At 42.3% G+C, this 21,489-nt stretch overlaps 2 protein-coding genes and 1 non-coding gene across 4 annotated transcripts in view; all 3 read right to left on the bottom strand.

The window, feature by feature from the left end:
* The window catches only part of LOC115205984 (septin-9), a 134,015-nt gene extending 122,817 nt beyond the window's left edge, over window positions 1-11,198 (bottom strand). The window contains exon 1 of one of the 2 annotated variants that reach the window (XM_029772498.1): window positions 10,845-11,198. In XM_029772498.1, the coding sequence (XP_029628358.1) occupies window positions 10,845-10,866 (22 nt within the window). In that variant the 5' untranslated portion in view covers window positions 10,867-11,198. The remainder of the gene's footprint in view (window positions 1-10,844) is intronic. The other variant, XM_029772463.1, reaches the window with a different exon arrangement.
* A 2,830-nt stretch (window positions 11,199-14,028) lies between these two features.
* Window positions 14,029-20,767, bottom strand: LOC115205978 (uncharacterized). Its single transcript, XM_029772451.1, has 4 exons — window positions 20,543-20,767; window positions 19,690-20,022; window positions 18,832-18,965; window positions 14,029-17,051 (listed from the first exon to the last, which is right to left on the bottom strand). The coding sequence occupies exons 1-4, from the start codon at window positions 20,607-20,609 to the stop codon at window positions 16,941-16,943; spliced, it is 645 nt and encodes a 214-aa protein (XP_029628311.1). The 5' UTR covers window positions 20,610-20,767; the 3' UTR covers window positions 14,029-16,940.
* LOC115147399 (U7 small nuclear RNA) lies at window positions 18,312-18,364 on the bottom strand. Its single transcript, XR_003866325.1, has one exon. It is a non-coding gene; the product is annotated as a U7 small nuclear RNA (small nuclear RNA).
* Window positions 20,768-21,489: the final 722 nt, after the last annotated feature.

Raw genomic sequence — 21,489 nt, 5'->3', positions numbered from 1 at the left:
GTCATCTAAGGTTTGAGGGTAACATATTGTTTTGTGTTTGTTTGTGTTGGCTTGTTTTTTTTCCCGGAATTAAAAAATGTGGAATTGGGAGCACTAAACAATTCATTCCAATCCTGGTCTTGAAAACCTTAAGGGTGTGTGTGTGTGTGTGTGTGTGTGTGTGTGTGTGTGTGTGTGTGTGTGTGTGTGTGTGTGTGTGTGTGTGTGTGTGTGTGTGTGTGTGTGTGTGTGTGTGTCTGTGTGTCTGTGTGTGTCTGTGTGTGTGTCTGTGTGAGTGTGTGTATGCATGCATGCGTGCGACACCAGGAAAGATATGTGAGACACAGAGAGCGGGACAAAAAGACAGACAGACGGACAAAGCTTTTTGGCCTCATACAGTATGTGTCACTATGTACTATAGAAGACACTAACATAATCTGTTACAGCTCTTCCTCAGTCAACCCCTCCCCTGGCATCATCTCATACCCCTGACAGACAGCTATCATCACAGAGCTGCATTCCTGTCTGGAGTCCCAGATAAACACAGAGTGGACACTTCAGACCTGGCTCCATACAGTATAGAGCACAGCATATGGTAGGAATTGGAGACTAGGGCCTGTACTGTGTGTAGAGTAGATCACAGGACCAGGGGTAAGGAGGGACACTATATACAGTATAGATAGAGATAGCGATGCAGCATTTAAAGGCAATGTTTTCACATTTACGGTAAACGGTGCAGATGTCAGCCCAGTCGGAAATTACCAGTAAATGTCAAGTGATCTACAACACGACTCGGATTGAATCCTGGCCGTAGTCTAGGATAGATTCCCTCTGTCTCTCAGAGTGGGAGAATGAAAAACGGATTGTAGCTCAGCTGTCATCTATTCTTCTCCATACAAGACTCAACATCCAGAAGAAGTCTTAAAGCTGACCAGGCCTTCTGATGTGACGATAAACTACGTCATTAAACCCTGTTCATGTCTGGGCTCCCACGGACATCTCATCAGCATAATAATAACATCCCCGTCAACATCCGTCTGTTTAAACTAGAGATATCATTTTTGTTGCACGAGCTGCGTCTCAATCCACCACATCCGTATCTGTGGTGGAAGGTGGCCTAGCTACAGCGGTGTTTGTCAGACCTTGAGACATCCAGAAAGCGCCATGGGACTCATCTGAAGTCGGTACCGTCGATCTGCCAACTTCTGTCTGTAGCGTCTGTAACAGTTTGGGCTAATTTGACCCCTCTATGAAAAGGTGAGTTTCCCATGTTGTTTTGCTCTAAGAAACCCACAAGCCTCACATGACACGTCTGAAAGTAGCTGGGTACCAGCTAAAAATAATTATGGAAGTACACAACTGGTCAAATTTTTTAGAACACCTACACATTCAAGAGTTTTTCTTTATTTTTACTATTTTCTACATTGAATAATAGTGAAGACATCAGAACTATGAAATAACACATATGGAATAATGTAGTAACCAAAAAAGTGTTAAACAAATCCATATGTATTATATATTTGAGATTCTACAAATAGCCACCACTTGCCTTGATGACAGCTTTGCACACTTTTGACCGGTAGTCTATATATGGAAGTAGTTTGGTTGTAAAATATGGATAAAAAATATAAATAAATAATTTCCTGATTGATTTATTTTTTGACTATCTGTTGTTTCATGTCTGAATCTGTTATTCAATGCGTTTCTATTGGCTAATAGCAGTAATGTCACGCCGTGACCATAGAGAGCCATTTTTATTCTCTATTTTGATTAGGTCGGGGTGTGACTAGGGGGGGTGTTCCTATCTAGGCGTTTTGTTTCTATGTTGGCCTGGTATGGTTCCCAATCAGAGGCAGCTGTTTGTCGTTGTCTCTGATTTGGGTTCATATTTAGGCAGCCATTTCCCCACTGTGTTTTGTGGGACCTTGTTTCTGTGTAGTTGCCTGTGAGCACTGCATGAACTTCAGTGGTTGTGAATTCTTTATTGTTTTTTGTGCAGTTCACATAATAAAAAAAGATGTCGAACCGATTTCTCGCTGCGCTTTGGTCTGAGTATGCTTACAACGACGATCATGACAAGTAAGGCCAAATGATTTTTTATTTTTTATACCTAAAGGTGTCCTAAAATCCCCCCCAACTCTTAAAGATAAAGGACACTGGCAAAGGAGACGACGAAGAAGTGTGTGTGTGTGTGTGTGTGTGTGTGTGTGTGTGGGAGTTATAAGATAATGGATGCCCGACAGACAGAAGAGCACCAAAGACACATGCGTAACATGTGATCTCATCCCTCTCCCTGTTCCATACAGTACCTACAATCCATTAAAGCACAGGCCTCTCTCACACAGGCCTCTCTCACACAGGCCTCTCTCACACAGGCCTCTCTCACACAGGCCTCTCTCACACAGGCCTCTCTCACACAGGCCTCTCTCACACAGGCCTCTCTCACACAGGCCTCTCTCACACAGGACTCTCTCACACACAAATTGATGGTTTGGACATCCTAGGCATACTTGACAAGATGACAGGGCAAATAGTGTGTCTCAACAGAGTTTATAGGTTGACTTTCAAGTTCCATCTAACAATACCTTTACACACAGCAAATCAAAGCCTGTCTAAACAATGTTAAAAGCCATAATGCAGAGCGGTGCTTGCAATAAGTCAGAGAGGTAGTAGTAGTGTGTGTGGGGTTGGACTTGAAAGTGCATACCAGACCCAGCGATACCCTATTATGAGTAAATCAGTGCTGTGGGCTCTGTAAATTATGAGCCTGTGTGTGTGTGTGTGTGTGTGGGTGTGCATGTGTGTGTGTGTGTGTGTGTGTGTGTGTGTGTGTGTGTGTGTGTGTGTGTGTGTGTGTGTGTGTGTGTGTGTGTGTGTGTGTGTCCTAGCCTCTTCTTTGTGTGGTTGTTATTCATGTGCAGGTTACTGATTGATCCGCCAGGCTGAGGGAGTGGCGTACAAGGCAGAGAGCAGCTCCACATACAGGGCTCAGCTACCAGGGTCAGACACTCACACATTGACACTAGCATGTGTGAAGTGAACACCCTAATTTACAGTCTATGATGAATGCAGTCAGACAAACATGCACATTGCACTCTCTCACATACACACACACACACACACATTCTAAAATACTGTAAAATAATACTGAGAGAAACATACAGCTCACAGTGTGTGTGTGTATTCAGTATGCAGACACACACACACGCCATCTATATCCCATCCCCACACAGACCCATATCCCTGTACAGTATCTCCACACACAGTTTCAGTTCTGATGTCAAATCCCCCATGTCTGATGGTAGCCCACTCCAAACACCCCCACACTGATCATGAAGACGACCTTCTCCAAACACCCCCACACTGATCATGAAGACAACCTTCTCCATGCACCCCCACACTGATCATGAAGACGACCTTCTCAATGCACCCCCACACTGATCATGAAGACGACCTTCTCCAAACACCCCCACACTGATCATGAAGACGACCTTCTCCAAGCACCCCCACACTGATCATGAAGACGACCTTTTCCAAGCACCCCCACACTGATCATGAAGACAACCTTCTCCAAACACCCCCACACTGATCATGAAGACAACCTTCTCAAAGCACCCCCACAATGATCATGACGACAACCTTCTCCAAACACCCCCACACTGATCATGAAGACAACTTCTCAAAGAACCCCCACACTGATCATGAAGACAATCTTCTCCAAACACCCCCACACTGATCATGAAGACGACCTTCTCCAAACACCCCCACACTGATCATGAAGACAACCTTCTTCAAACAGCCCCACACTGATCATGAAGACGACCTTCTCCAAACACCCCCACACTGATCATGAAGACGACCTTCTCAATGCACCCCCACACTGATCATGAAGACGACCTTCTCCAAACACCCCCACACTGATCATGAAGACGACCTTCTCCAAACACCCCCACACTGATCATGAAGACGACCTTCTCCAAACACCCCCACACTGATCATGAAGACGACCTTCTCCAAACACCCCCACACTGATCATGAAGACGACCTTCTCCAAACACCCCCACACTGATCATGAAGACGACCTTCTCCAAATACCCCCACACTGATCATGAAGACGACCTTCTCCAAATACCCCCACACTGATCATGAAGACGACCTTCTCCAAACACCCCCACACTGATCATGAAGACGACCTTCTCCAAACACCCCCACACTGATCATGAAGACGACCTTCTCCAAACACCCCCACACTGATCATGAAGACGACCTTCTCCAAACACCCCCACACTGATCATGAAGACGACCTTCTCCAAACACCCCCACACTGATCATGAAGACGACCTTCTCCAAACAACCCCACACTGATCATGAAGACGACCTTCTCCAAATACCCCCACACTGATCATGAAGACGACCTTCTCCAAACACCCCCACACTGATCATGAAGACGACCTTCTCCAAACACCACCACCATGGTCTTTGTTATTAGTCAATATCCTGTCTCCAGAGCTGAACAAATATGCCCAGAATGTGACAGCAGCTCCGCACATGTTCCGGCGGGAGACAAACAGGACAGATGACGACGGCATGACCAGACATGCACTCCCTGCTCCGATGCAAACTGTGGGAAGGGAGTTGTTGGGAAAGGAGACATTCAATAGGAATGGGTTGTGTACACTACACAGAGCAGCACAGAGCCAAGGGCTTAGGGTTAGAGACTGTGGAGACTCAGGTTGCGCCCCAAATGGCCTAGCCCCTATGGGCCCCTGTCAAAAGTAGTGCACTATATAGGGAATAGGGTGCCATTTGGGGTGCAGTCTCAGAGAAAGGAAGCTGTAGGTTAAAGCAAATAGAGTGTGTTCTTGGAGTGGGTGAGTGAGTGAGACACCATTAAGTGTGAAAGAGTGGGTGAGTGACTGAGAAACTGTTAAGGGTGAAAGAGTGGGTGAGTGACTGAGTAACCGTTAAGGGTGAAAAAGTGGGTGAGTGAGTGAGCCACCATTAAGGGTGAAAGAGTGGGTGAGTGACTGAGAAATCGTTAAGGGTGAAATAGTGGGTGAGTGAGTGAACCACCATTAAGGGTGAAACGTGATGCTGGATACAGGCTACGTACAGATACAGGCTAGAGGCAGGTGTTCACACATGGAGGTTAAACATAGTCAGGAGGGGAGAGAGACAACACAGGGAGAATGACCAGCCATGCTGAGTATTATGGATGGATGGATACAACACCTTTTCTCCATGCTGACTATCATGGATGGATGGATGGATGGATTGATGGATGAATACAGCACCTTTTCTCCATGCTGAGTATCATGGATGAATGGCTGGATGGATGGATGGATGGATATAGCACATTGTCTCCATGCTGAGTATCATAGACAGATGGATGGAATGATATAACACCTTGTCTCCATGCAGAGTATCATGGATGGATGAATGAATATAACACCTCGTCTCCATGCTGAGTATCACGGATGGATGAATATAACACCTCGTCTCCATGCTGAGTATCATGGATGGATGGATGGATGAATATAGCACATTGTCTCCATGCTGAGTATCATGGATGGATGGATGGATGGATGGATATAGCACATTGTCTCCATGCTGAGTATCATGGATGGATGGATGGATGGATGGATGGATGGATATAACACCTCGTCTCCATGCTGAGTATCATGGATGGATGGAATGATATAACACCTCGTCTCCATGCTGAGTATCATGGATGGATGGAATGATATAACACCTTGTCTCCATGCTGAGTATCATGGATGGATGGAATGATATAACACCTCGTCTCCATGCTGAGTATCATGGATGGATGGATGGAATGATATAACACCTTGTCTCCATGCTGAGTATCATGGATGGATGGATGGATGGATGGATGGATGGATGGATGGATGGATGGATGGATGGATGGAATGATATAACACCTCGTCTCCATGCTGAGTATCATGGATGGATGGATGGATGGATGGATGGATGGATGGATGGATGGATGGATGGATGGATGGAATGATATAACACCTCGTCTCCATGCTGAGTATCATGGATGGATGGATGGATGGATGGAATGACATAACACCTCGTCTCCATGCTGAGTATCATGGATGGATGGAATGATATAACACCTCGTCTCCATGCTGAGTATCATGGATGGATGGATGGATGGATGGAATGATATAACACCTCGTCTCCATGCTGAGTATCATGGATGGATGGATGGATGGATGGAATGATATAACACCTCGTCTCCATGCTGAGTATCATGGATGGATGGAATGATATAACACCTCGTCTCCATGCTGAGTATCATGGATGGATGGATGGAATGATATAACACCTCGTCTCCATGCTGAGTATCATGGATGGATGGATGGAATGATATAACACCTCGTCTCCATGCTGAGTATCATGGATGGATGGATGGAATGATATAACACCTCGTCTCCATGCTGAGTATCATAGACAGATGGATGGAATGATATAACACCTCGTCACCATGCTGAGTATCATAGACAGATGGATGGATGGATGGATATAACACCTTGTCTCCATGCTGAGTATCATAGACAGATGGATAGAATGATATAACACCTCGTCTCCATGCTGAGTATCATAGACAGATGGATAGAATGATATAACACCTTGTCTCCATGCTGTGTATCATAGACAGATGGATAGAATGATATAACACCTCGTCTCCATGCTGAGTATCATAGACAGATGGATAGAATGATATAACACCTTGTCTCCATGCTGTGTATCATAGACAGATGGATGGAATGATATAACACCTTGTCTCCATGCTGAGTATCATGGCTGGATGGATGAATGAATATAACACCTCGTCTCCATGCTGAGTATCATAGACAGATGGATGGATGGATGGATATAACACCTTGTCTCCATGCTGAGTATCATAGACAGATGGATAGAATGATATAACACCTCGTCTCCATGCTGAGTATCATAGACAGATGGATAGAATGATATAACACCTTGTCTCCATGCTGAGTATCATAGACAGATGGATAGAATGATATAACACCTCGTCTCCATGCTGAGTATCATAGACAGATGGATGGATGGATGGATATAACACCTTGTCTCCATGCTGAGTATCATAGACAGATGGATGGAATGATATAACACCTCGTCTCCATGCTGAGTATCATAGACAGATGGATAGAATGATATAACACCTTGTCTCCATGCTGAGTATCATAGACAGATGGATAGAATGATATAACACCTTGTCTCCATGCTGTGTATCATAGACAGATGAATGGAATGATATAACACCTTGTCTCCATGCTGAGAATTATGGATGGATGGATGGATGGAATAATATAACACCTCGTCTCCATGCTGAGTACCATGGATGGATGGATGGATGAATATAACACCTCGTCTCCATGCTGAGTATCATAGACAGATGGATGGAATGATATAACACCTCGTCTCCATGCTGAGTATTAGGGATGGATGGATGGATGGATGGAATAATATAACACCTCGTCTCCATGCTGAGTATCATAGACAGATGGATGGATGGATGGATATAACACCTTGTCTCCATGCTGAGTATCATAGACAGATGGATGGAATGATATAACACCGCGTCTCCATGCTGAGTATCATAGACAGATGGATGGAATGATATAACACCTCGTCTCCATGCTGAGTATCATAGACAGATGGATGGATGGATGGATATAACACCTTGTCTCCATGCTGAGTATCATAGACAGATGGATGGAATGATATAACACCGCGTCTCCATGCTGAGTATCATAGACAGATGGATGGAATTATATAACACCTCGTCTCCATGCTGAGTATCATAGACAGATGGATGGATGGATGGATATAACACCTTGTCTCCATGCTGAGTATCATAGACAGATGGATGGATGGATGGATATAACACCTTGTCTCCATGCTGAGTATCATAGACAGATGGATGGAATGATATAACACCTCGTCTCCATGCTGAGTATCATAGACAGATGGATAGAATGATATAACACCTTGTCTCCATGCTGAGTATCATAGACAGATGGATAGAATGATATAACACCTTGTCTCCATGCTGTGTATCATAGACAGATGAATGGAATGATATAACACCTTGTCTCCATGCTGAGAATTATGGATGGATGGATGGATGGAATAATATAACACCTCGTCTCCATGCTGAGTACCATGGATGGATGGATGGATGAATATAACACCTCGTCTCCATGCTGAGTATCATAGACAGATGGATGGAATGATATAACACCTCGTCTCCATGCTGAGTATTAGGGATGGATGGATGGATGGATGGAATAATATAACACCTCGTCTCCATGCTGAGTATCATAGACAGATGGATGGATGGATGGATATAACACCTTGTCTCCATGCTGAGTATCATAGACAGATGGATGGAATGATATAACACCGCGTCTCCATGCTGAGTATCATAGACAGATGGATGGAATGATATAACACCTCGTCTCCATGCTGAGTATCATAGACAGATGGATGGATGGATGGATATAACACCTTGTCTCCATGCTGAGTATCATAGACAGATGGATGGAATGATATAACACCGCGTCTCCATGCTGAGTATCATAGACAGATGGATGGAATGATATAACACCTCGTCTCCATGCTGAGTATCATAGACAGATGGATGGATGGATGGATATAACACCTTGTCTCCATGCTGAGTATCATAGACAGATGGATAGAATGATATAACACCTCGTCTCCATGCTGAGTATCATAGACAGATGGATGGAATGATATAACACCTTGTCTCCATGCTGTGTATCATAGACAGATGGATGGAATGATATAACACCTCGTCTCCATGCTGAGTATTATGGATGGATGGATGGATGGAATAATATAACACCTCGTCTCCATGCTGAGTACCATGGATGGATGGATGGATGAATATAGCACCTTGTCTCCATGCTGAGTATTATGGATGGATGGTTGGAATGAATATAACACCTCGTCTCCATGCTGAGTATCATGGAGGGATGGATGGATGAATATAACACCTCGTCTCCATGCTGAGTATCATGGATGGATGGAGGGAGGGAGGGAGGGATCGATGAATATAGCACCTTGTCTCCATGCTGAGTATTATGGATGGATGGATAGAATGATATAACACCTTGTCTCCATGCTGTGTATCATAGACAGATGGATGGATATAACACCTTGTCTCCATGCTGAGTATCATGGCTGGATGGATGAATGGATGGATGGATATAACACCTTGTCTCCAAGGCTCTTCGAGAGTAACTTTCCTAATCCACCACCCATGTATGGCACCTCACTGGCACACATTCTGACGGCAGACATTTAGGACCAGAGCAGACGATCTGTTAGCCAATCATCATCCCCTATAGACCAGATATTAAGTAATCTGATGAGGGCTGTATATTGTAGACCACATTACATTTACATTTCACATTTTATTCATTTAGCAGACACTCTTATCCAGAGTGACTTACAGTTAATGCGTTCATTTTAAGATAGCTAGTTGGGACGACCACATATCACAGTCATAGTAAGTACATGGAGAAGATGACATGTACACATCCGTCCATTGGCGAAACAAAAAGATAGTGTTGTAGGACATAAACCTTGTCTTGCTGCAGGGCAGTGGAGAGGAAGCAGTGGTGAGAGGTCCATCAACCTGTCAATCAACTGTATTTGGAACCAAACTGTCAAGAGACAACATTATCTCAAATGGAAACACACTCTACCACATCAATGTATTATTCATCTCTAATCTACATATAATGATACATAGAGACCATACTGCAAGTAAACATCATATTCTTCTTGAGCTTTTCATTAAGTATCTTTGGCCACTGTGTGACCTCCAGACCTTGAAAAGCACCTCTCATTATACCAACAGATTAGCGGTCAGGTGGGTTCACTTACGGCTCTTGTTAGTACTTTGCCATTCCAGACAAAGTTTTCAAACATCTTGTGAATTATTTGACAGCAAGAATACAGTCAGACTTAACTATTGTCAATAGTCAGACATTGTTTAGTCAAAGACTAACAGAAATGGCCACACCTGGCTCCATGTGTGGCTCTTTGAAAGGAGAAATTCACAACAAGGGTAACTTGATGATCAACTACCTTTAAGTAATCAGGCACCTCGGGGTTCGTGGTATATGGCCAATATACCACGGCTAAGGGCTGTATCCAGGCACTCCACGTTGCATCATGCATAAGAACACCCCTTAGCCGTGGTATATTGGCCATAATATACCACAAACCCCTGAGGTGCCTGATTGCTGTTATAAACTGGTTACCAACTTAATTACAGCAGTAAAAATAAATGTTTGTCATACCAATCGAATTTCAGGGCTCGAATCACACAGTTTATAATATCTAATAACTCATCACAATCAATAGAAGAGCAAGATGTGTTGAAACAGTATATCACTCAACAGTTAGACAATTAAGGTGGGATGGTGGGATACTGTGAAGTGGTTGGAGCTTAGTGACTCAGTCAGGGATCCTGGTGGCAATCATAACTGACCTTTAGAGTACAGGAAAATGAATCATTATCGCATGCCCATGTACATGTATCTCTCTGGGGCACGTTCACTTTCCCTCAACACAGATAACCTACGCGCACGCGCGCGTACACGTAACCTAAAGTTACATATTTACAAGTATCCTAAAGTTACATAATTGAAGCTGATACTGTGCACATTTACATGGACAACTGCAAAATAACAATGTATAGTGTTAGAATAACATTACAGCAAAGTAATAACAACAACAGGAGTATCCATAGTAAATATTCCATCAAATGGTACACCTACCTGAATATCCTGATTTCTTCATGATGATCCTTCGTACAGAAACGACTTGCTTTAAGCCTCGATATTAGTTGTTATTTTAGCCAGGCAATGTCTCCGACGTGTTCGATGTTGTCCGTGGCAATCAGATCCTCATTTAAAACCGTAGTTTCACAGGTATCTCGGTGCGCGCTTTTCTCCCTATTCCTCCCAATCCTGGAACGTTAAGCTTTCCGAACACACCTGGCTGCGGGGGAAATCAGGGGAACCGCAACTTCGTGGACTTGAAGTAAATTAGTGAATTATTTAATTTATCAGGATCGAACGCGGACAACAGGGAGTTAACCTCAAGGCCAGGCTATCTCTAGATAAGTAGAATGGATACAATCACACCTGCGCTAACAACGCACGCCCAATCTGAAGGCGGGACTTGGAGCAATATACTGTACACAGTAATCAGAGGAAGTTATGTCAAAGTTCACAGTGATTACACTGTGGGCTAACCCATTGAGAAAATATACATTTAGAAATCACAGCATGTCAACAAACAATTGCTTACGGCAGTAGGGTGGATCATTACTCACTTTAAAATAAGAATCCACATCAGTGTTTGATTGTAAATAGGCTACAGTTGTAATATCCTTTTCATGTACAGTATCACTTTAGTATGAAAAGACTTCGGCAAAGACGTTTTGCTGAAGTCAAAATTCTAGTGCTTATGCTACAACAGATGTGTGAAAAGACCCAATGAACAGGTGATTAATGAAGGATGCAGCCAGTAGCTCATTCAATCATTCTGCTATGTCAGTCATATCAAAGTGTACAACTGTCAGGGTCATTCAAACATGCAAATAAGACTTGATGAAAATGATTATCCTCGACCTCATACAATGTGCTGCTATTCTGATCTGAGGAGACCTCTTGTGGACGTTTCTTGAAGGACAAACATTTCACATCCTGTGTACTTCTAAAACCTAGGTGAATAGAAGCAAATATGTAAAACAAAGTATTTAAAAAATGTAAAAATAAGAAGCAAGTATGTGTAGCTGCTGTCCAATATGGCGACCTTCGTATAGGTTACTGGGTGTGTCGAAAGGAGTGGGAGTATGTGCCTGCTGACCTGGCTGAGGTGCTTCCCTCTGGGCAGCTGTATCACGATGTCGCCGGCGGTAGCTAACATTGCGACCAGTGTACCAGTATTGTGTCAGGGTGCCTGCTGACCTGAGGTGTTTCCCTCTGGGCAGCTGTATCACGATGTCGCCGGCGGTAGCTAACATTGCGACCAGTGCACCAGTATTGTGTCAGGGTGCCTGCTGACCTGTGTTTCCCTCTGGGCAGCTGTATCACCCCTACAAGCTCTCACAGTCTCATGTCAGAATTAGACATTCATCCATGTTTCTCAAACGTCAAATTTTGAAGTTGTTCAAAACACCATATTTAGTGTTTAATAATGCTCCAGATTAGAGTGTATCTCCCATTGGAACACCTGTGTGGGATCAACAATCCATTTTCTATAGAAACGTTCATTACTGAGTTGTCTCTGAATCTCTTTGTGTTTTTCATAGTCTAAAATAACCCCCTTGTCTGCAGGTTTGATAACCAAAGATGAATCTTTCATTAGTTCATTAAGTGCCTGTTCTTCTGTCCTGGTGAGGTTCTTCTGAATGTGGTTTGTTTTTCTCCTATGTACTGACATGGCTTCTTGTTCGACCAGTCTACAATAGGTATTAATCGAGTTGTTAACTATAGGACAGAATTTGCTTTTGGGCTTAAAATGGGTACCAGTTCTTTGTTGGGTTTCTAGGCCTGAAACAGTGTTTTGAGAAAGCGTGCTTAAGTTTAAGGCCGTGTGGCCGATACATAAAGCTTATTAAAGAACAGTGATACCATCAAGAGCGGTGTGCGGGTTTCTTCTTTTTTCTCTTTTTTGCTACAATGACACACTTAGCTAGCTACCCACCTCGTTCCTTTATGAAACATGTAGCATAGTAGATGACAGTCGCTAAAGCAAGGAGCTAAAGCAGCACACAAGTACTACAAATGCATGCCCTGAGCTCGTGAAGTGAGCGCTACTGGAGTGAAATTGGAGCAGTGAGAAGGCCGATGCTCCAGCCTTTGGGAAAGTCGCTCCACGCTCCAGGCAAATTGGGCACGCTCAGCTCCTCGCTCCAGCTCTGCTCCGCTCACATACTCCGCTCCGGAAGTCCTCAGACATAGATGGACTTTGAATACTTACTTGTATCACGGGTGACCTGCCTGCTCACCCATGATCAGTACTTTTAATACAAAACAAAACAATCAGTTGCAAACGTAACTGATAATCCTATCAATTCTTTCTCATCTATGTTTTGAAATTACTGTATGTAGGTTACTGCATCTAGTATAAAACTGGTATGATCACACCAGAGATAATGTAGGCTGTTATAACCACATCCTCTCAGTCAGATGCAGCCCCATGTATACTGATCCAAAATATGAAAGCAACATGCACTAATTTCAAAGATGTTACTGAGTTACAGTTCATATAAGTAAATCAGTCAATTTAAATAAATATAAATAAATAATGCCCGAATCTATGGATTTCACATGACTGGGCAGGGGTGCAGCCATAAGTGGGCATGGGAGGGCATAGGCCCACCCACTGGGGAGCCAGGCCCAGCCGATCAGAATGAGTTTTTCCCCACAAAAGGGCTTTACTACAGACAGAAATACTCCTTTTTTATTGCAGCTCATGAAAAACAGGACCAACACTTTACATGTTGCGTTTATATTTTTGTTCAGTGTACAGTAGTTCAGCTCAGCCTTCCCCCTTTCAGTGTTGGACTGACGCATCAACTGACTAGTGTTGTCAGCCAAGCTATTCATTCTGTATGTGCCAGTTCAATGTGGACCCTAAGAGAGCCAATTGACAGGGCAAGGAGAAAAACGTTACATAATGGCCATGTTGAGACCCAGACCAGATATCTGAATGAATCATCGAAGGTCATCTTGACTCATTGGAGGACAACTACAGTAATAATAATGAAAAGTACTTTAATTTGAGGAGTACTTTACATTGAGGAATTTTTGGGACTTTTCTTCCATCAGTCCAGGGTTGAGGTTCGATGAGACATCACAAAAAAGTAGGTGTAATGTTGTGGGTGCTGCAGCCTCGTTGTCAGGTGGTGGGTGTAGCTGGTGCATGAAGTCAGGCGCAGGAGAGCAGAGATGAGTGAACAACGCACTTTACTTGAGAAAATAGCACAAATTAACAAAACCAATGTGCGAACAATAATGGTTGCCACACAACACGGGTGAACACAGCACCCAGAAAAAAAACAGCCGGAAACATACCGACCTTAACAATAAACAATCACACACAAAGACATGGGGGAAACAGAGGGTTAAATACATGACCAGTAATTGGGAAATGAAAACCAGGTGTGTGGGAAACAGACAAAACCAATGGAAAATGAAAAGTCGTGACACTCGTTGAAACAACGTTTACACAATGAGCTGTCACAAAATCTCTCGACAGAGCACTTACACAGTACATACATTCTTGTTTTTTTCCTCGTGAGAATGTCTTCTGGGTCGGTCCATATGACTTTAATCACTTTGTGTCTGCACCCCTTTGGATTTGAACACATCGTTTCATACATGTTTGGCCATGGTGGAAGTGGTCAGAAAGTGACAGTTTGGACCTGAATGCCAAAACATTCAGGATAGAGGTGCTCAAAGTTGACCCCTTTTTTACAGTTTGACAAGCCTGTTTGTAAGCTTTCAAATGATATCAAACTCAACAGTACAGTGATGAAGACATGGATGTCTCATGGTAGGGTGGGGAATGCAAAATGGGTCAACTTTTAATGTTTTGGCATTCAGGTCGAGAAAGTCCCTTTCTGAGCCCTTACTCTATGGGCAAACAAATTAAAGGAGTACAGTCAGAAAGTGATTGACGTCATATGGAACTTCTTTTGAATTGACGTACAGGCCCATACTTCAGAATCAGCAATGTTACAGCTAAACAGGAAATTACTGGTTGTGAGTGTAACACATAATATAAAGAATGTTTGTTTTTTCAGAAATTGAAGTACGTGAAAATGTCCTGAGAAATATGATGGATTGAAATCACTGTAAGCATCAGCAGGGACTGAGTGAAAAAGTTACTTGGCCAGTTTGTGGTGAAGGTTATGACTATTGACCTTTAATCAAGTTAGTCAACATCATGGTCGTGTGGGTAAGCAAGCGTAACCCATGTTGTATTCCTGTAAACGGGGGTCTTGACTTCCTCTCTGCTTGCAGTTTCGACCACCCGCTGCACCAACACACGTGCACAAAGGCAGGAAGTCTCTTAGTCTCGTCTCTATGCCATCTCCATGAGCACACAAACACACACATACCACTACCATCACACAAAGACACACACACACACACACACCTCTGCACATACACGGTACACTTGCTGCACTGTATAAAAACACTTCAACACTTCTCCCGTCCACAGCGGAAGAAACTCACAGCTTCAACCAAACTTTCACCACACGTACGTGATGTGTACAATGAAAACAACATGCACCTCCACTGTGCATGCTTTAGTGACAAACAGTGTGACATTTAGGCCCTTGCCTTTTGACTCATGGAAAAACTGCCTTGCAAGGCTTTAGATGTAACAAGTCTCTAGATGTAACGATTCTTAAACTTTTTGTCTCAGAGACTGAGCAAGCAATGGCTCCTCTCCCCCTCCCCATCCTCCTCCAAGGATGCTTTGATTAACATAGACTAGGTCAAACTTAATTTGTGTCAGACAACCATCTGAGGGACCAGTCACTAACATCTCAGGGAACAGTGGTGGTCCACAGACCAGGGGTTGAGGACCACTGCTCTATTGGAAACCCTGAACTCAGCTATTAAGTTGTTGTAGAATGACACTCCACTGAAAATTATTCTGCATTAACACACTTTAGTATAATCGTAATGCAGTATAACATTTGTGTTAATGAGTCAGTAGGTGGACTCATTGACTGATAGTCATCCAGGCTTTCAGAATACTGTTTTTTTAAGGAGAGTGAGATTCCACTCCTTTTCCTATTTTTGTGATTTAATGAGAGAGACAGGAGTAAATGGAAGGGAAAAACTGTATTTAGTAAAGTGGTAGATCTGTGATTAGATCCCAGCTAGCTAGTGGGCCATACAGTAAGTGCTGTAAGGTGACATCATTACCGGACCGACCAACCCCAGCCTGTCCAGCAAATCTAAAAAATACAGTCGTTTTCCTTTAGACAGACGAGCCCTGCTGATGTGAGTTCTTAAAATGCAAACATCCCAAAACTGTTGTGAAAAACATGAGACGCCACAATGACCACAGAAACGGAACTGTTAGTCTTATGACTCATTTATCATTTTTTTGTAGACTATCATTACAGGAACAACATGAGTGGTACAGGAACTAAAGAATGCAAAAGTATTACAATAAAATAGCAGTAAAAGTTGCCTGGCGCCTGAAAAATAGGCATAGGCCCAATGCCATCAAATATGTAAAATAATATATACAATAGAGAATCAATTCAACATTTAAAAATGGTTAAAAGAGATATTGTCAATCTATAAAGAAAAATAGAATGTACAGCTAAAGACATTGAAATTCCATGCACAGCAATCAGTGCTAGTTTCAAGATAATTTGTGGTTGTAATTACAAGACTCAAATTCTACCTGCTGTGTCAGGGTCAAGGACCATAAAAAACCTCTGTATGAACAACTATTTACAGTGTGTGATGTCAGTCACATACAATGCTGTGTACTTACTTAAGTAGCTACAGTATATAGGTAGCTTACTTTGAGGTTGAATGACTGACATAAGTGTACATCATTGATGCAAGCCCTTGCTATTAAACACTACCTGAGATTATAACTTTCAAAGTCCTTCGTTGACATCATGTATTGCAGTATGTTGACACAATTGTCTCCTAGTCAGCTGACATGAGCCTCCATTTGGACCCAAATTAAAGATGGCTGCCGTGCATCATCAGTAACAACCTGTCTGAAGGTCGTGCCCAAATTAAAGATGGCTGCCATGCAACATCTGTAACATCCTGTCTGAAGGTGGTGCCCAAAGTAAAGATGGCTGCCGTGCAACATCACTAATAACCCATCTGAGGGGGGTGTGCACGTCTGATGGTGGTGCGCATGTCTTCATAGACATCGTTAGTCCTGACCGGTGTTGGTCTAATCGTTGCACGCCATGCCTTTAACTGGGAAGACAAGAGATACTGGTCAGATAAGGTACTGTTAGTACGCTATGTTATTAACAACATTTAACTGACACTCTTTTCCAGAGCGACTTACAGGAGCAATTAGGGTTAAGTGCCTTGCTCAAGAGCACAGCAACACATTTTTCACCTAGTCTGCTCGGGGATTCTAACCAGCACCCTTTCAGTTACTGGCCCAACGCTCTTAACCTCTAGGCTACCTGTCACCCGTGTCTTTAGAAGGGGGAGGGATCAGAAGTGGTCTTGTGTTTCAGTAAATATCTTTTGTATGGAATTGAAATTAATTGAACTAACATTATCATCAACACATTGCAAATGTAAAAAAAATTGCATATATACTGTACACACACACACACACACACACACACACACACACACACACACACACACACACACACACACAGTAAGATGAGACGGAATAAGCAGGGGCAGAATTTGCGCAAGACCCCAGAAGCAGTTCATAACACAACTCATGAAATACGATCAATGTAGATCAAATTAAACAATACCACGGAACATGTCTAGTATAAGGAGCTATTTCCTGTCAAATATGTTGTTACAGTACTGATAATACAACTTCCCCAACAGATTCCATCAGGTTTACATATATGAGTCAAAGCAAAAGGCTGAAGTTAAACTGTGCATTTCCCTACCAAAGACAAGTAAGTGGAGACAGTGCTGAGGTGGCAATCTTGCCGCCCGACACACAAACTCAAACACCTGCACACAGATTCACAAGCTTAAACACCTACAGACACGCACACACACACACACACCCCCACCCACATGAAAAAATACTATAGTATACTGTGATATAAATACTGTAGTATTCACTGTAGTGTTTTTGTGGACTAAAGTAGTATTCACTGTAGTATTTACAGTTAACTATAGTATAAATGCTGTCGTAAAAGAAAACTATGTTATACTATAGTATTTACTGTAGTGTTTTTGCGGACTGAAGTAGTATTTACTGTAGTATACTTTAGTATTTACAGTTAACTATAGTAAAAATAATGATGTAAATGAACTGTATTATATAATACAGTTATATAATGTATACTGTGTATACTGTAGTATTTACTGTAGTATTTACAGCAGTGTGCTTGCGGATTGTATACTGTAGTATTTACTGTCGTGTTTTTGCGGACTGTAATATACTGTAGTATTTACTGTTGTGCTATTGCGGATATTACTCTAGTATTTACTATAGTATTTTAGTTTTATTATCTTTGACATAGAAGTAGAGGCTTTTTCCTTGAGGAAACCTACTGGAGAAATACTAAAAGAGAACATTTTCCATAACCTGTAGGTAGGTAGGTAGGTAGGACTGGGGTCTGAAAAGATATAGAAAAAAGCAGAAGCTCTGAACTAACCTAGCACAAATGTGGATAGGGGGAGGGTAATGGGCAGGGTATATGCAAATTAAATACTGTAGTATTTACTATCGTTAAAGTCTAGTGTTTTTGCAGACTGTAGTGTTTTTGAGGACAATACTGTAGTATTTACCCAGGTTTTTTTCAGATAATACTGCAGTATTTATTATAGTATTTTACAGTATACTACAACATTATATGGTAAGTACTACACATGATCGAGGGATACTACAGTGTATAGTATTGTACAGTATACTACAGTTTACTACAGAATTCTATAGTAACTACTGTAGTATTCTATAGTAAACTGCAGTATTTTTTTATGTGGGCACACACACACACACACACATACACACACACACACACACACACGTTGCTGTAGTACTTACCCTGGGGATGACCCAGATGAAGAGGATGAGCAGACTCAGGAGAAGCACAGAGCCAGCAGTGACAGCTGAGACCAGGACCAGATACCAGGACATTCCTAGCCCTGAGGACGCATCATTCTGGTCACACTCCTCATCTGTGGCACAGCAACACACCAGGGTAGCACACATTTTTCAATTCAGTTCAGTACAATACAACTAAACAAATTGACCAATTTAAACTTGTTTAGAAGTTACAGCCTTGTAGCTCAAGTTAGGATTAGTTCCTATGAGACTGCACCGCTCAGAGATCACATTAAGACAATGGTCCTGAATCATTCCCTAACCCTCCTCTTGACCCCATTACCCTTCAATATTTGCAGATCTGAAGGAACTGGACAGGTATAACCAGTGGAGCAGCTTCCAAAGTACAGATCTGGATCCAGGATGTACATGCCAGGCAGTGTCCGAGAAAGGCCAGAAAAATTGCCGTCCGGCAGACGGTACCGGTCCATCAAGGCTCAGACCAACAGACTCCTAAACAGCTTCTGTCCCCTGGCCATAAGACTGTCAATGGTTAACAACTACTTATCCCCCTTTGTATTAGATGTATTACTACCACTACACTGCTGTTCATGGATTACTGATTTCCATTCATATCTATTTATCTAGCTCCCTACCTTATTTCTCATGTTGTTTTCTATTTAATTTCTTATTAGATATACTATTTTGATATTGAATGCTGCACTGTAGGATAAGGCTAGCAAGTTAAGCATTTCTCTGTACTTGTGCATATGACCACAAAAAACTTGAACATTGAAGGGTGCAGTAAGTGCCAAATGGAGGGTTAGGGAACGAATCTGGACTGGCTGAGACACTCACCATTCACCACCAGCAAAACAGCTCCTTCCCCCTCAGTCTTCTCATTCTTGTGTGTCTTATAAACACTATACACACACCAGTAGGCCCCAGAGTCCTCTATGGTCAGGTTTGTGATGGTGATGTCCATTTTGTTGAGTCTTTCATTAGTCATCAATCTGAGTTTGAACCTCTCATGGAGGGTTAATTTTTTTGTTGCCTGGTAAAAGTAGAGGACTTCAATCTCTTTTGTCCAGCGCATGTACACACTCAGGTTTTCTTGGTCTGGCAGAGAGGTGCTGCAGTGGATGGTCATAGTGTCTCCCTCCTGCTTTCGGACCAGCAGTCCCTTGCTCCCTTTCATGAGCAGATGGGAGAATGGAAGAAAAACACAACATATATGTCAGATCTTCTGTTTTAAGGATAAACCAATACCAACCAGTTAAGGAGATCTTCACTACCCAAAACTAGTTTCACACAAGTCAGGGTCTATTTCTGGAAATTGATTATTAATACAAGGAACCATCTACTACTCTCATTTGAATATTACACTTGAAAAGTAAATGACTTGAAAACAGCATCTTGTATATCTATGATATTGCAACTCTAGATTGCAGTGGACTCTAGATTACAGTGGACTCCTGGAAAAGGCAATGGCTTGGGACTGTTGTGCAAGCTATTAAAAATCATGTAATTGAAATGTGACTGGAAAACTGTATTGTACTTATTCAAAGTGCACTTATCAGGAGTCGACTGTACATAATATATTTTAAATGTAAAATTGACTAGATTAAATGTTAAATAAAAAAACACCCCTTTCCATGAACTCAAAAGGATGTCCACCCCCCAATAGAAAACTAAAATCAACACCACTCACCTTTCTCAGCCAGGGTGCAGCAAAGGAGACAGAGGAAGATTGCACAACACAGACAGAGTGCAGACATCGTGCTAAAACAACAAGAGCTTCACATCACAACTAACTGAGCCTTCAAATAACAGGAAATATGCAGTATGTCTATACCACAGTGGTGTCTGCTCCAGAACCTCTCCACCAATAGGACTACAAGGTAGGCCTACTTTACTGCTAGGTTCTGAACAAACAGAGTAAAATCTCTCCACCAATAGGAAAACGAGGAGGGCCTACTAAACCAAGAAATTACGTCGTAACATACAGAGAATCAAGACCTGAAGTTATTTCAGTTGCAATTGTGGATGTCAGTGTGTGAAAGAGTCATAGGTTAGGGATAAATGAGGTTAAAAAACAAAACACAATTATTTTCTGAGCATTCATTTGTGGGTTTGTCATTCAAAGACAGTCACTTCAAGTACAACTGGAATAGTATGCTACAACAACCACGCCATCAACTTTTCAAAGTTAGTTCACACTGTTGTGACCCTTTATTAGTGAGACTATAGGCAGGTAAACATAACAAACCAGAGTGTGTGACAATAATGACTTCTAACTCTATTGATGCTTTCTATGTGCAACCTGGGATCAGGTGATGTGTGTAACACTAGACTCCCTACTCCCAGAATGTTTCACTACATAACATATCCTCTAGTCCCAGACATGATAGAGGTGAATGGTTCACTACATAACATATCCTCTAGTCCCAGACATGATAGAGGTAAATGGTTCACTACATAACATATCCTCTAGTCCCAGACATGAAAAGGGTGAATTGTTCCCTACCAGTGGTGTAAAGTACTTAAGTAAAAATACTTTAAAGTACTACTTAAGTAGTTATTTTTAGGTATTTGTACTTTACTATTTATATTTTGTATTACTTTTACTTCACTACATTCCTAAAGAAAATAATGTAC

Source organism: Salmo trutta, chromosome 1 (assembly GCF_901001165.1).
Source record: "Salmo trutta chromosome 1, fSalTru1.1, whole genome shotgun sequence".
NCBI classification, from domain to species: Eukaryota; Metazoa; Chordata; class Actinopteri; order Salmoniformes; family Salmonidae; genus Salmo; species Salmo trutta.
This window is presented reverse-complemented; position numbering and strand designations above follow the sequence as displayed.